Genomic DNA, 14,353 nt, shown 5'->3' with positions numbered 1-14,353 from the left:
ACCTCTGGACATCCTCCCCGAGGCTCTCCGGCTGTAAACATCCCCCCTGTTGTGCTTCCTGTGCTCACAATCCCCGCTCCCGGCACACCTTAACCCCTTGCGAGGCTGCTGCCGGCTCGCTGACAATCCCTCCCGCCGCTCGGGATGTCCCCACGCGCGGTTTGTCACGCCAGAAGTGTCATCAGCCACCTCCCGCAGCCCTTGATAAGGATAAGAGGGACCTCCGCCTCTCACAGCTCGGAGGGACGCACCGGGAGCCTTTTCCTCTCCAGACACCTCCAAAAATCCTCAGCAAAGACACGGAGGACACCCCAAACACCCATCCCCGGGAGAAATTTCGGGTTAAAACCCCAGGGAGAACCGTTCTCCCTCCTCTCACCGCGTCCCCCTCTCCGCCGCTTTGTTCTCCCCGGTTCTCCTTCCCGGCCACGCGTTTCCCAGCCCGGGATAAAACCTCAGGAAACTTCATCTCCCCCCTCTGGGCACGACCCTGCGGCGTGAACCGACAACCGAGGAGTTTCCCAGGAGCCGGGGAAGGGAGGGCAGCGGGCACCGAGCCCCCGGCCCCGCCGTGGCACCCCGGGGCCCCGCCGGTGGATGCCGCCGAGCCCAACGGGTGATTACACAAAGATAAAAGCAAATCCCGGGAACGGGCCTGAGATTTCCAAAGTTTGCCCAGCCCTGAACCTCTCCGGCCTCCCGCCGGCTCCGCGGGTGGATTTTTAGCCTGACATATAACGGCTGGAAAATATTTTTGGGCAGCTTGACAAGTGTGACTGCAACCAGTAGCCTGGGCTGGCTACGCCTGGAAAGTGGAATCGAGGTGAAATCCCGGCGGTTGGAGAACTCCAGGCACGGCTGGGGAAGCTCCTGTGGCTGGGAAAGGGGGTTCAGACCCCCCACCCCACCCGTGTGTCCCGTGGTTCTGCCACGCGGGTGGTGCTGAGCTCCCCGTGGGAGTTTGGGAGAAAAAATCCCCCCAAAAACCCTCTCTGGGGGGCTGTGTGACCCCCAAAGGCTCTGCTGTGCTGATGTTCAGCTCCTTGTGGGAGTTTTGGGGAGAAAATCCCCCCAAAAACCCACTCTGGGGGGCTGTGTGACCCCCAAAGGCTCTGCTGTGCTGATGTTCAGCTCCTCCTGGGAGTTTGGAAGATCCCCCCAAAAAGCCACTCTGGGGGGTTGTGTGACCCCCAAAGGCTCTGCTGTGCTGATGCTGAGCTCCCCATGGGAGTTTGGGAGAGAAAATCCCCCCAAAACCCACTCTGGGGGGCTGCGTGACCCCCAAAGGTTCTGCTGTGCTGATGTTCAGCTCCTCATGGGAGTTTGGGAGGGAAAATCCCCCCAAAAACCCACTCTGGGGGGCTGTGTGACCCCCAAAGGCTCTACTGTGCTGATGTTCAGCTCCTCCTGGGAGTTTGGGAGAGAAAATCCCCCCAAAAACCCACTCTGGGGGGCTGTATGACCCCCAAAGGCTCTGCTGTGCTGGTGCTGAGCTCCCCGTGGGAGTTTGGGAGAGAAAATCCCCCCCAAAAACCCACTCTGGGGGGCTGTGTGACCCCCAAAGGCTCTGCTGTGCTGATGTTCAGCTCTTTGTGGGAGTTTGGGAGGGAAAATCCCCCCCAAAAAAACCCTCTGAGGGGCGGTGGGAGCCGTTCCAGCCGCCTTTCCCAACCGGAGATCCGTCCCGGATCTGACCCGGCGGCTGCTCCCGGGCACCGAGACCTGACCGGGTGAAGGGAAACCGGGGCCACGGCCGGTTCCTTCCGCCCGGGGGCTGCTCCAAGGGCTGCGTCTCCCGGCGGTTTCCCGTTTTGGCACGGGAGGCTCTTCCCCTTCCGCTGGCATCACCGGGATGGCATCACCGGGATGGCATCACCGGGGTGGCATCACCGGGATGGCATCACCGGGGTGGCCGGCGAGCCGCGGGCAGCCGGTGGCCTCAGGATACCTCTGGCATCAGGGATACAAATCCCTCTCCCGGTGTTTTTCCTCCCCGCAGCCACGGAAGTTGGCAGAATTTCGGTGTTTGGTTCCGTTCTCCCCGGTACCGATCCCGGTCTGCCCCGTTCCTGTTCTCTTCTCCCCGGTACCGATCCCGGTTTCCCTCTGGGTCCCGTTCCGTTCTCCCCGGTACCGATCCCGGTTTCTCTCTCGGTCCTGTTCTGTTCTCCCCGGTACCGATCCCGGTTTCCCTCTGGGTCCTGTTCCGTTCTCCCCGGTACCGATCCTGGTCTGCCCCTGCCCCGTTCCCTTCTCCCCGGTACCAATCCTGGTCTCCCCGATCCTGTTCCATTCCCGGTACCGATCCCGGTCTCCCCGATCCTGTTCCATTCCCGGTACCGATCCCAGCCTCCCCCAGTCCCGTTCCCTACTCCCGGTACCAATCCCGGTCTCCCCGATCCTGTTCCATTCCCGGTACCGATCCCACCTCCCCCAGTCCCGTTCCGTATTCCCGGTACCGATCCCGAGTTCCCGGCACTGGGGCAGATCTCAACACCCCAAAACCGACCCAAACCCTCGCGTGGGATACCGGGCTGGGGGTCAGGGGGGTTCTGGCTCCTGGGAAAACCGAATTTCATCATCTCGGTCCTGCGTGGCAGGGCCTGATCCCCCACCCACCGCACTCCCTAATTAAATTAATCCCATCAGGATCTCATAAAGGCAGCACGGGAAGGGGAAAGGGGACAACAAGCGGCCCCGGTGGCGAGGAGGGGCCAGCGGGAACTCGTGCGGCGGGTGGCGGAGCGGAGGAAGCGGGAGCGGAGGGGAGGCTCCAGCCGGCTCTGCCCGGACGGTTTTGCAAGCTCTGCTGTTTCAGCCCGGGAGGGCAGGAAGGGAAGGATTTTTGGCCAGAAAAAAGCCCTCGTGTAGGCAGAGTTGTATCAACAGCCGCCTCGCAGCGCAGACAATGCCAGTGCGGAGAAACGCCATCCCCCGGCGGACCCCGGCCCTCAGTTTCCCCCTCCCCAAAATCCTTCCATCCCCTTTAGCTCGCACGGCGCTGCCCCCACACCCCCTCCCAGCAGCTCCCAGTTTGTTCCCAGCTCTTCCAAAACCTGGGGAGCAGCTCCGAACCCCCTGAGCCGGCACGGCGGGACCCCAGCCCGTGGTGGCACCTCCCGGGTGGCCCGGGGGGGGACGAGCTTTGGCTGAGGGGTGGGGGAGAGGGAGAAGAGCAAGGGGGCAAGTGGGGGTACAGGGATGGGGGTGCTGGGTGTGGGGGGCAGGATGGGGGTGTGGGATGGGGGTGTGGGATGGGGGTGTGGGTTCAGGGATGGGGGTGCAGGGTGTGGGGGTTGGGATGGGGGTGTGGGATGGGGGTGTGGGTTCAGGAATGGGGGTGTGGGATGGGGGTGTGGGTTCAGGGATGGGGGTGTGGGTTCAGGGATGGGGGTGTGGGGTTTGGGATGGGGGTGTGGGTGTTGGGATTGGGGTGTGGGTTCAGGGATGGGGGTGCAGAGTGTGGATTCAGGGATGGGGCTGTGGGTTCAGGGATGGGGCTGTGGGTTCAGGGATGGGGGTGCAGAGTGTGGGTTCAGGGATGGGGGTGCAGGGTGTGGGTTCAGGGATGGGGGTGTGGGTTCAGGGATGGGGCTGTGGGTTCAGGGATGGGGGTGTGGGTTCAGGGATGGGGGTGCTGGGTGTGGGGTTTGGGATGGGGGTGTGGGTGTTGGGATGGGGGTGCTGGGTGCGGGGTGCGGGATGGGGGTGTGGGTTCAGGGATGGGGGTGTAGAGTGTGGGTTCAGGGATGGGGGTGCTGGGTGCGGGGTGTGGGATGGGGTTGTGGGTTCAGGGATGGGGGTGCAGAGTGTGGGTTCAAGGATGGGGTTGTGGGTTCAGGGATGGGGTTGTGGGTTCAGGGATGGGGGTGTGGGTTCAGGGATGGGGCTGTGGGTTCAGGGATGGGTTTGGGATGGGAGTGTGGGTTCAGGGATGGGGGTGCTGGGTGTGGGGTTTGGGATGGGGGTGTGGGTTCAGGGATGAGGGTGCAGAGTGTGGGGTGCAGGATGGGGGTACAGGATGGCTCCGGCTCTGTGCTGCCGTGGGATGGAGAAGGGGGGGGGGCTGGGATGTGGGTCTGGGGGCTCCCCGCCTCCTTTGACAGCTGCCAGCGCAGCCAGGAGCGGGGAAGGAAACCGGGGCGCCGCGCCAGCCCCCCCTGCTCCTCACCCTAAGTACAACCAGATGCATCCCGGAGCGGGACCGGCCGCCGCTCCTCCGGTCCCCCCGAGCCCGGCCGGGACTCCCGGGGCCCGGCCCGGCGGAGCCGCGTTGGGCCGTGCGGAGCCCCGAAGTGTTCGCGGGGCTCACTCGCTCCCGCCACGCTCATCCCGCACCCGCCGCGCTCCCCTTTGTCCGCCGCGCATCCCCCCGCTCCTACCGGCTTTGCAGGGGTCCTTGTAGTCCAGGGGCTCCTCGTCCTCCTCCTCTTCCTCCAGCACGTAGGAATAGTCCGGGAAGCGCAGGGCCCGGGCCGCCAGCAGCCACAGGAGCAGCCCGCAGCTCCGCAGCCCGGCCATGGCTCCGGCCGCCGGTTTTTTTTTCCTCTCTTCCCTCTTTCCTTCCCTTCTTCGCTTTTTTTTTTTTTTTTTTCCTCTCTCTCTCTCCCTTCTTTTTTTTTTTTTTCCCTTTTTTTTTTTTTTTTTTTTTAGGGAAATGAGATCTGGCGGGGGCGGGTTCAAGCGCGGAGCTCGGCCCCTGCAGCCCCGGGCGCAGGGCTCGGAGCGGGGCCAGCGCCGGGGGGGCGGCGGGGCGGACGGGCCGGTGCGGGGAGCGGGCCCGCAGCCCCCGTTCCTGCCCCTCCGCAGCCTCCGGGCCCGCTCCTGCACCCCCCGGGCCGGGGCTGGCCCGTCCCGCCCCGTCCCGCACCCTCCGGGTCCCGTTTCCTATGCCCCGGTACCGATCGTGCGCTCTCGGTACCGTCACATATCCCCGGTACCGATCCCGGCCTCTCTCGATCCTCTTCCGTTCTCCCCGGTACCGATCCCGGTCTCTCCTGGTCCTGTTCCATTCCCGGTACTGATCCCGGTCTCCCGGATCCTGTTCCATTCCCGGTACGGATCCCGGTTCTCCCCAATCCTGTTCCATATTCCCGGTACCGATCCCGGTCTCCCAGATCCTGTTCCATTCCCGGTACCGATCCCGGTCTCCCCCAGTCCTGTTCTGCATTCCCGGTACTGATCCCGGTCTCCCCAATCCTGTTCCATTCCCGGTACCGATCCCGTTCCATTCCCGGTACCGATCCCGGCCTCCCCGATCCTGTTCCATTCCCGGTACCGATCCCGGCCTCCCCGATCCTGTTCCATTCCCGGTACCGATCCCGGCCTCCCCGATCCTGTTCCATTCCCGGTACCGATCCCGGCCTCCCCGATCCTGTTCCATTCCCGGTACCGATCCCGGTCTCCCCCAGTCCTGTTCCATTCCCGGTACCGATCCCGTTCCATTCCTGGTACCGATCCCGGTCTCCCCAATCCTGTTCCATTCCCGGTACCGATCCCGTTCCATTCCCGGTACCGATCCCGGTCTCCCCAATCCTGTTCCATTCCCGGTACCGATCCCGTTCCATTCCCGGTACCGATCCCGGCCTCCCCGATCCTGTTCCATTCCCGGTACCGATCCCGGCCTCCCCGATCCTGTTCCATTCCCGGTACCGATCCCGGCCTCCCCGATCCTGTTCCATTCCCGGTACCGATCCCGGTCTCCCCCAGTCCTGTTCTGCATTCCCGGTACCGATCCCGGTCTCCCCAATCCTGTTCCATTCCCGGTACCGATCCCGTTCCATTCCCGGTACCGATCCCGGTCTCCCCGATCCTGTTCCATTCCCGGTACCGATCCCGGTCTCCCCAATCCTGTTCCATTCCCGGTACCGATCCCGGTCTCCCAGATCCTGTTCCATTCCCGGTACCGATCCCGGTCTCCCCGATCCTGTTCCATTCCCGGTACCGATCCCGGTCTCCCCCAGTCCTGTTTCCATTCCCGGTACCGATCCCGGTCTCCCCCAGTCCTGTTCCATATTCCCGGTACCGATCCCGGTCTCCCCGATCCTGTTCCATATTCCCGGTACCGATCCCGGTCTCCCCGATCCTGTTCTGTATTCCCGGTACCGATCCCGGTCTCCCCCAGTCCTGTTCCATTCCCGCTACCGATCCCGGTTTCCCTGATCCCGTTCCATTCCCGGTACCGATCCCGGTCTCCCTGATCCTGTTCCATTCCCGGTACCAATCCCGGTCTCCCCAATCCTGTTCCATTCCCGGTACTGATCCCGTTCCATTCCTGGTACCGATCCCGGTCTCCCCGATCCTGTATTCCCGGTACCGATCCCGGTCTCCCCCGTCCTGTTCCATTCCCGGTACCGATCCCGGTCTCCCCCGATCCTGTTCCATTCCCGGTACCGATCCCGGTCTCCCCGCTCCTGTGTCCATTCCCGGTACCGATCCCGGTCTCCCCGATCCTGTTCCATTCCCGGTACCGATCCCGGTCTCCCTGATCCTGTTCCACATTCCCGGTACCGATCCCGGTCTCCCCGATCCTGTTCCATATTCCCGGTACCGATCCCGGTGTCCCTGATCCTGTTCCATTCCCGGTACCGATCCCGGTCTCCCCCTGTCCTGTTCCATTCCCGGTACCAATCCCGGCCTCCCCGATCCCGTTCCATTCCCGGTACCGATCCCGGTCTCCCCAATCCTGTTCCATATTCCCGGTACCGATCCCGGTCTCCCTGGTCCTGTTCCATTCCCGGTACCGATCCCGGTCTCCCCCAGTCCTGTTCCATTCCCGGTACCGATCCCGGTCTCCCCAATCCTGTTCCATATTCCCGGTACCGATCCCGGTCTCCCTGGTCCTGTTCAATTCCCGGTACCGATCCCGGTCTCCCCGATCCTGTTCCATTCCTGGTCAATCCTGAATCTCCGGGTCCTGAACCCCCAACCCTCCAATTCTGCTTCTTCACCCCTTCTCCTGCACCCCAAATCCTGGCCAGCACCCCAAGGACTGAATGAGCACCCCAGGAACAGGATGAGCACCCCAGGAACAGGATGAGCACCCCAGGAACAGGATGAGCACCCCAGAACCTGAAAATGCACTCTGGGAATGAGGGCCAAGGAGCACCCCAAATTCTGGGCAAACACCCCCGGAAGGGTGGCCAGGCACCCCAAAAGTGGGATGAACACCTCGGGGAGGGTGTGTGAGCACCTTGGGATCAGGATGAGCACCCCAGGAACCAAAAAAGCACCCTGGGAATGGGGGTCAAGGTGCCCAGGAGCAGGATGAGCACCCCAGGAGCTGGATGAGCACCCCAGGAGCAGGATGAGCACCCCAGGAAGGTCGGGTGAGTGGAGGAGCACCCCAAAAGTTGAGCAAGCACCCCAAGAAGAGTGGCCAGGCACCCCAAAAGTGGCATGACCAACTCAGAGAGGGTGAGTGAGCACCCTGGGATCAGGATGAGCACCCTGAGATCAGGATGAGCACCCTGGGATCAGGATGAGCACCCTGAGATCAGGATGAGCACCCTGGGATCAGGATGAGCACCCTGAGATCAGGATGAGCACCCCAGGAGCTGGATGAGCACCCTGGGATCAGGATGAGCGCCCTGGGATCAGGATGAGCGCCCTGGGATCAGGATGAGCACCCCGGGATCAGGATGAGCACCCCAGGAGCTGGATGAGCACCCCGGGATCAGGATGAGTACCCCAGGGGCAGGATGAGCACCCCAGGAACTGGAAAAGCAGCCTGGGAATGGGGGGCAAGGTGCCCAGGAGCAGGATGAGCACCCCAGGAGCAGGATGAGCACCCCGGGATCAGGATGAGCACCCTGAGATCAGGATGAGCACCCCAGGAGCTGGATGAGCACCCCAGGATCAGGATGAGCACCCCGGGATCAGGATGAGCACCCCAGGAGCTGGATGAGCACCCCGGGATCAGGATGAGCACCCCAGGAGCTGGATGAGCACCCCAGGAGCTGGATGAGCACCCCAGGAGCTGGATGAGCACCCTGAGATCAGGATGAGCACCCCGGGAGCTGGATGAGCACCCTGAGATCTGGATGAGCACCCCAGGAGCAGGATGAGCACCCCGGGATCAGGATGAACACCCCAGGAGCTGGATGAGCACCCCAGGAGCTGGATGAGCACCCCAGGATCAGGATGAGCACCCCAGGAGCTGGATGAGCACCCCGGGATCAGGATGAGCACCCCAGGAGCTGGATGAGCACCCCAGGAGCAGGATGAGCACCCCAGGAGCAGGATGAGCACCCCAGGAACTGGGTCAGCCCCCCAGTGAGTGTTTGGGGAGCCCCCCAGGACGATCTCAGCCCCCCGGGGTGGCCGGGGCACAGCACACAGCCCTGTCCCCTCGTGGTGGCCCTGCTGGGGACATCCCAGCCTGGCCGTGCTGCAGCAGGACGTGGCTCACCCCGTGCAGCTTCTACAAACCCATCCCTCATCCTCCCACTGCACTCCCAGACTCACATTAACTTCGGTTTTTTAGGATTTTAAGTGTTTCCTGTGCCTGATGACCTGCACAGGGACACGCCGGGTGACGCTGGAATCCAGGATCTGCTCCTTCCCTGCCCACCAAACCCCCAAATCCTCTTCCCCTTCACTTTTGGGGATCCCCTTCATCCAGGGCCTGGTTCATTCCCACCAGGAGTGATGGGAACCCCTTATCTCTTCACCCCTTATCTCTGCTGAGTTTTCCTCCCAGGATGTTTTCCTCCTTCTCCCTTCTTGCAAAACCCACATCAGCAAAACTTTCCTCCTCAAAGCAGATAAACCAACCCCAGAAAATCGGGCTGACTCCGTGTCCCCACTCTGCCCCCAGCTCAGGGACGGGAATTTGGGGAGCAGCTCCTGGATTCCACTGCGACCTCAAGCCAAAATGAACAAATTTTTTGGAACAGTTTTTGTTTTCACCCCCCGTGCTCGGGCTGGGGAGGATGTTTGCGGGCCGAGTCCTTGGGATGATGATGTCAATCCACGGATTCAGGATCCAGCCGCTGCTTTCCAGCCCCTTTCTCACGGAGCGCCCCGGGGAGCCCGGCCTCTCCCAGGAGCTTTTCCCAGCTCGCTTTTCCCACACCGGGATGGGCTCCTGGGACCCTGGAGGCCACTGGCCACTTGTCCTGGCTTGTAAAATCAGCATGGATTCCTTTTGCCATCTGTTGGGCAGTTTTCTTATCTCTTTCAAGAACGACGTCTCCCTCCGGGGAGAGATCTTCTGTTAATAGACTTCCTACTAAAAAACTGTTATTCCCATTCCCATATCTTTGCCTGAGAGCCTTTTAATTCTGAAATTGTAATCATTTGGAGAGAGGGGGTTTTACCTTTTCCATTTCACAGGAGGCTTTTGCCTCCTGTCTTTTCAAACCACAGCACCACCAGAATTCCAAGCTGCAGCCCTAACTGGAAGAGGATCTTCTGTTAATAGATTTCCTACTAAAAAACTGTTATTCCCATTCCCATATCTTTGCCTGAGAGCCTTTTAATTCTGAAATTGTCATCATTTGGAGAGAGGGGTTTTACCTTTGCCATTTCACAGGAGGCTTTTGCCTTCCTTCACAGACTCCTGTCTTTTCAAACCATGGCACCACCAGAATTCCAAGCTGCAGCCCTGGCTGGAAGAGGATCTTCTGTTAATAGATTTCCTAGTAAAAAGCTGTTATTCCCATTCTCATATCTTTGCCTGAGAGCCTTTTAATTTTGAAATTGTCATAATTTGGAGAGAGGGAGTTTTACCTTTTCCATTTCACAGGAGGCTTTTGCCTCCTGTCTTTTCAAACCACAGCACCACCAGAATTCCAAGCTGCAGCCCTGGCTGGAAGAGGAGCAGAGTGTCCTGAGCATCAGGATGGGAATGTCCTCATGCCAGCAGCCCTGGGTGATGGCACCTGGCACGGGCACATGGATTCCAGCGCTCCTAGCTCAGCCTGCCCGCCCTGCCCGGCTTCCTTGGCATCCTGGAACGTCAGGAGGGCAATGCCAAGGCCTGGCACCAGCGCAACCGTGAGGGTGGGGGACACCAGGAGCTGCCAGGAGAATTCCTGGAGCCCATCCTCAGCTCCTCGTGGCTTCCATCCCCAAAACCTCCACAGCAAAGAGCAGCCCGGGGTGTTGCCCAGAGCAGCTTCCCCGGTGCCAGGAGCAGCTTCCCCGGTGCCAGGAGCAGCTTCCCCGGTGCCCAGAGCATCTTCCCCTGTGCCTGGAGCAGCTTCCCCGGTGCCCAGAGCAGCTTCCCCTGTGCCCAAAGCATCTTCCCCGGTGCCCAGAGCAGCTTCCCTGGTGCCCAGAGCAGCTTCCCCTATGCCCGGAGCAGCTTCCCCGGTGCCCAGAGCAGCTTCCCCGGTGCCCAGAGCAGCTTCCCCTGTGCCCGGAGCAGCTTCCCCGGTGCCCAGAGCATCTTCCCCGGTGCCCAGAGCAGCTTCCCCGGTGCCAGGAGCAGCTTCCCCGGTGCCCGGAGCAGCTTCCCCGGTGCCCGGAGCAGCTTCCCCGGTGCCCAGAGCAGTTTTCCCGGTGTCAGGAGCAGCTTCCCCGGTACCCAGAGCAGCTTCCCCGGTGCCCGGAGCAGCTTCCCCGGTGCCCAGAGCAGCTTCCCCGGTGCCAGGAGCAGCTTCCCCGGTGCCCGGAGCAGCTTCCCCGGTGCCTGGAGCAGCTTCCCCGGTGCCCAGAGCAGCTTCCCCGGTGCCCAGAGCAGCTTCCCCGGTGCTCAGAGCAGCTTCCCCGGTGCTCAGAGCAGCTTCCCCGGTGCCCGGAGCAACTTCCCCTGTGCTCAGAGCAGCTTCCCCGATGCCCGGAGCAGCTTCCCCGGTGTCAGGAGCAGCTTCCCCGATGCCCAGAGCAGCTTCCCCGGTGCCCAGAGCAGTTTTCCCGGTGCTCAGAGCAGCTTTCCCGGTGCCCAGAGCAGCTTCCCCGGTGCCAGGAGCAGCTTCCCCGGTGCCAGGAGCAGCTTCCCCGGTACCCAGAGCAGCTTCCCCGGTGCCAGGAGCAGCTTCCCCGGTGCCCGGAGCAGCTTCCCCGGTGTCAGGAGCAGCTTCCCCGGTGCCCAGAGCAGCTTCCCCGGTGCCAGGAGCAGCTTCCCCGGTGCCCAGAGCAGCTTCCCCGGTGCCAGGAGCAGCTTCCCCGGTGCCAGGGGCAGGAAAGGGGCTGGAGCAGGTGTGGGGGCAGTGGGGGGCTGCTGGTCCCCAATTTGGGGCTGGCACAAGGCAGCTGTGGGGCTGCTGGGCTCCCATTCCCGGGGGATTTTATGGGCTGTTCCATATTCCCCCTCTCAGTGCCGGGTCAATGTCCTAATCCCAATAAACTCCTGGTCCTAATGATGCTGGAATTCCATCCTAATAAAGGCTGATTTTAATAAAATCCTGGTCCTTATCACTCCTGATCCATACAGAATCAGAATCTCAGTCCTGATTGCAATACTACTTGATCCCAATCACACCAATATCCTGATCCTAATAATTCCTGATCCTAATAATTCCTGATCTTAATAGCACCAACATCCTGATCCTAATAATTCCTGATCCTAATAGCATCAACCTCCTGATCCTCATAATTCCTGATCCTAATAATTCCTGATCTTAATAGCACCACCATTCTGATCCTAGTAATTCCTGATCCTAATAGCACCAACATCTTGATCCTAATAGTTCTTGATCTAAATATCACCAACATCCTGATCCTAATAATTCCTGATCCTAATGATTCTTGATCCTAATAGCACCAACATCCTGATCCTAATATCACCAACATCCTGATCCTTATAATTCCTGATCCTAATAATTCCTGATCCTAATATCACCAACATCATGATCCTAATAATTCCTGATCTTAATAGCACCAACATCCTGATCCTAATAATTCCTGATCCTAATAATTCCTGATCCTAATAATTCCCGATCCTAATAGCACCAACATCCTGATCCTCATAATTCCTGATCCTAATAATTCCTGATCCTAATAATTCCCGATCCTAATAGCACCAACATCCTAATCCTCATAATTCCTCATAATTCCTCATAACAGTGCCAGCATTCCTATCCTAATAATAATTAAAAAAATCATCCTAATCATGCCTGATCCCAACACCAGCTCCCTCATCCTAAAAATCCCGATAATTCCCAATACTTATAGTGCCTGGTAACCCCAGGGCAGGCTGTGGCTGCCACTGAAATCCCCCCAAAATTCCAACCCAGAGCCCCTCGAGGCATTTTGAAGGCAGAGCCGGCGGGAGCGAAGAACTGGAACGGAGAATTGTGTTTTCTTTAAATGTGTTTTTTTTAAAGCTCATTTTTGCGCTTGGGTTTTGGCAAAGCTGAGTAGACTTAAGTGACAAACCAGCTGTCCCCCGGCACAGCGCAGCCCCCCCTAGAATCGACCCCCCGACCCCTCCTCACCCCCCGCACCCCAAATTCGGGGTGAGGGGCGCGGGGGCGGCCGTGGAGGAGCCGCCGATGCTCCCAGCGGGGCCGCGTCCATCGAGGGGTGCTGCAAGGCGAAGCTGGCGCTGTGGGGGTGCTGCCGGGTGGGCGGGGGTCCCGCAGCCCCCCTGCCCACCCTGCGGGCTCACCCCGCGGGGTTAAGCCCAATAAACCGGGAGAAGGTTGCACAGGATGCCCGCCGTGGTGCCCAGCAGGGAGCGGTCAGCCAGGGGCACGGAGATCTTGTCCTCAGCCTGAACAGAGACATTTTTCATCATCATCTTCATCGTTCCACCCCTCAAGGGGGGCTGCACAAGGCACTGAGACCCCCCTGGCCCAGCCAGGTCCTCACCTGCCGGCGCTGGAAGATCTCCACGGCGGCGTCCAGCCCCGGGATGTTGTCCTTGCCCACGCGGGTCACGAAGCAGGCGCGGTGCAGCCGGGCTCTGTAGCTCACCAGCAGCTGGTGGAAGCCCAACTCGGGTCAGCTGCATCCCATCTCCCCCCTCCCCGTACCCCCAGAGCCCCCCACTCACATTTTTGTAGTCGTAGATGACCGTGGCCGCGTTCCCATCGCCGTTATCCAGGTAGAAAGTGACCGCGTCCTCCTCCCAGGCCGCTCCACCCCACAGCTCACCCCGCAGACCCTGGAGGGGACCGAGGGGGGGTCTCAGCGGCTGCAGCAGCCCCTTCCCCCGGGCACGGGGGGGTCCGTGATGGAGGGGACCGAGGGGGGGTCTCAGAGGCTCCAGCAGCCCCTTCCCCCGGGCACGGGGGGGTCCGTGCCGATGGCACTGGGGGTGCCCACCGACCTGCTCAGCGCCCAGCCGCAGCAGCAGGGCTCCGGCGATGATGAGCACCAGCAGGACCACCAGGACCACCACGATCAGCAGGCAGCGCAGGCGGCCGCAGCTCAGCAGCTTGCGCGGCAGGGAGCAGAGCAGCCGAGGGACGAAGCACAGGGACTTCTTGAGGCAGCCGGAGCAGCTGCCGCAACCGGGACACTTGGGACACTTGGGACACTTGGGGCACCGGCAGCACTTGGGCAGGCAGCAGCATTTGGCGCAGCACCAGCTGCATTTGGTGCAGCATTTGGCGCAGCACACGCTGCATCTGGCGCAGCATTTGCCGCAGCACGTGGCGCAGGGCAGGCAGCAGCCTGGGCAGCAGCAGCCGTTCCCCGAGTCCTGGGGGTGCAGGAAAGGGAAGGAGAAGGGGTCAGGGGGGTGGAGATGGCAGCTGGGGGATGCAGGAGTTGAGGGTGCCCCCCAGCATCCCGCTGCCCCTGGGCACTGGGAATGTGGCATCCCACGGTCCAAATCCCCATTTGGAGCGCTGGTGCCTTGCTGGGATAAACTGGGCAAAGGCCTGAGCCCAGCTGGCTGCAGGGACACCGCGGTGTGGCAGTGCCACCCTGCAGGGACTCACCTCCTCTTCAAGCACCACCTGCTTCATGCTGCTCTCCATGGCTGCTTCCTCCTCCTCCTCCTCCTCCTCCTCCTCCTCCTCCTCCTCCTCCCATTCCCAGCCCAGTCCAACCGCAGGGACTGGGAGCTTTATACTGGGACACTGGGGTGGGGACCCTGCGAAGGGTTTGGTGGCCCCGGGGTGCAGCCAGGCCCTGGCATGTGAGCCACTCCACTGGTGTTTGCTGAGCGCCCACTCCCAGCTGGATCCCCCTGGGAACCTGCTGCTCAAGAGGCTCCGAGGGCACCGGCTCAAGGACCCTTGTCCCCAGGCACGGGGACTTCTCTGCTGCCCAGGAGAGAGGTGGCAGGGCCAAAACAAACCCTCCAGGGTGGAGCATCCGGCTGTGGCTGCACCCGGGGCGAGAGCTGGCCCGTGTCCCTTTGCCAGCTCGGGCACCTGCAGCTGCTTGGTGTGGTGAGGGACAAAGAGGACATTAAAAATTTCCCGTAACCCGCAGGGATGGGGTGGGAACGGGG

At 61.3% G+C, this 14,353-nt stretch overlaps 2 protein-coding genes across 3 annotated transcripts in view; both read right to left on the bottom strand.

Annotated features, from left to right (window-relative positions):
• BMP1 (bone morphogenetic protein 1) overlaps positions 1–4,612 on the bottom strand; it is a 33,756-nt gene extending 29,144 nt beyond the window's left edge. Inside the window, exon 1 of one of the 2 annotated variants that reach the window (XM_032752233.3) lies at positions 4,383–4,612. In XM_032752233.3, coding sequence (XP_032608124.3) covers positions 4,383–4,521 — 139 coding nt within the window. In that variant the 5' untranslated portion in view covers positions 4,522–4,612. The remainder of the gene's footprint in view (positions 1–4,382) is intronic. The other variant, XM_032752232.3, reaches the window with a different exon arrangement.
• A 7,630-nt stretch (positions 4,613–12,242) lies between these two features.
• LOC115498080 (uncharacterized) lies at positions 12,243–13,920 on the bottom strand. The gene is made up of 5 exons (XM_030289656.4): positions 13,836–13,920; positions 13,220–13,594; positions 12,944–13,054; positions 12,760–12,870; positions 12,243–12,661 (listed from the first exon to the last, which is right to left on the bottom strand). The coding sequence occupies exons 1-5, from the start codon at positions 13,872–13,874 to the stop codon at positions 12,566–12,568; spliced, it is 732 nt and encodes a 243-aa protein (XP_030145516.4). The 5' UTR covers positions 13,875–13,920; the 3' UTR covers positions 12,243–12,565.
• Positions 13,921–14,353: the final 433 nt, after the last annotated feature.

The sequence above is a fragment of the Taeniopygia guttata genome, chromosome 22, assembly GCF_048771995.1.
Source record: "Taeniopygia guttata chromosome 22, bTaeGut7.mat, whole genome shotgun sequence".
Classification (NCBI taxonomy): domain Eukaryota; kingdom Metazoa; phylum Chordata; class Aves; order Passeriformes; family Estrildidae; genus Taeniopygia; species Taeniopygia guttata.
This window is presented reverse-complemented; position numbering and strand designations above follow the sequence as displayed.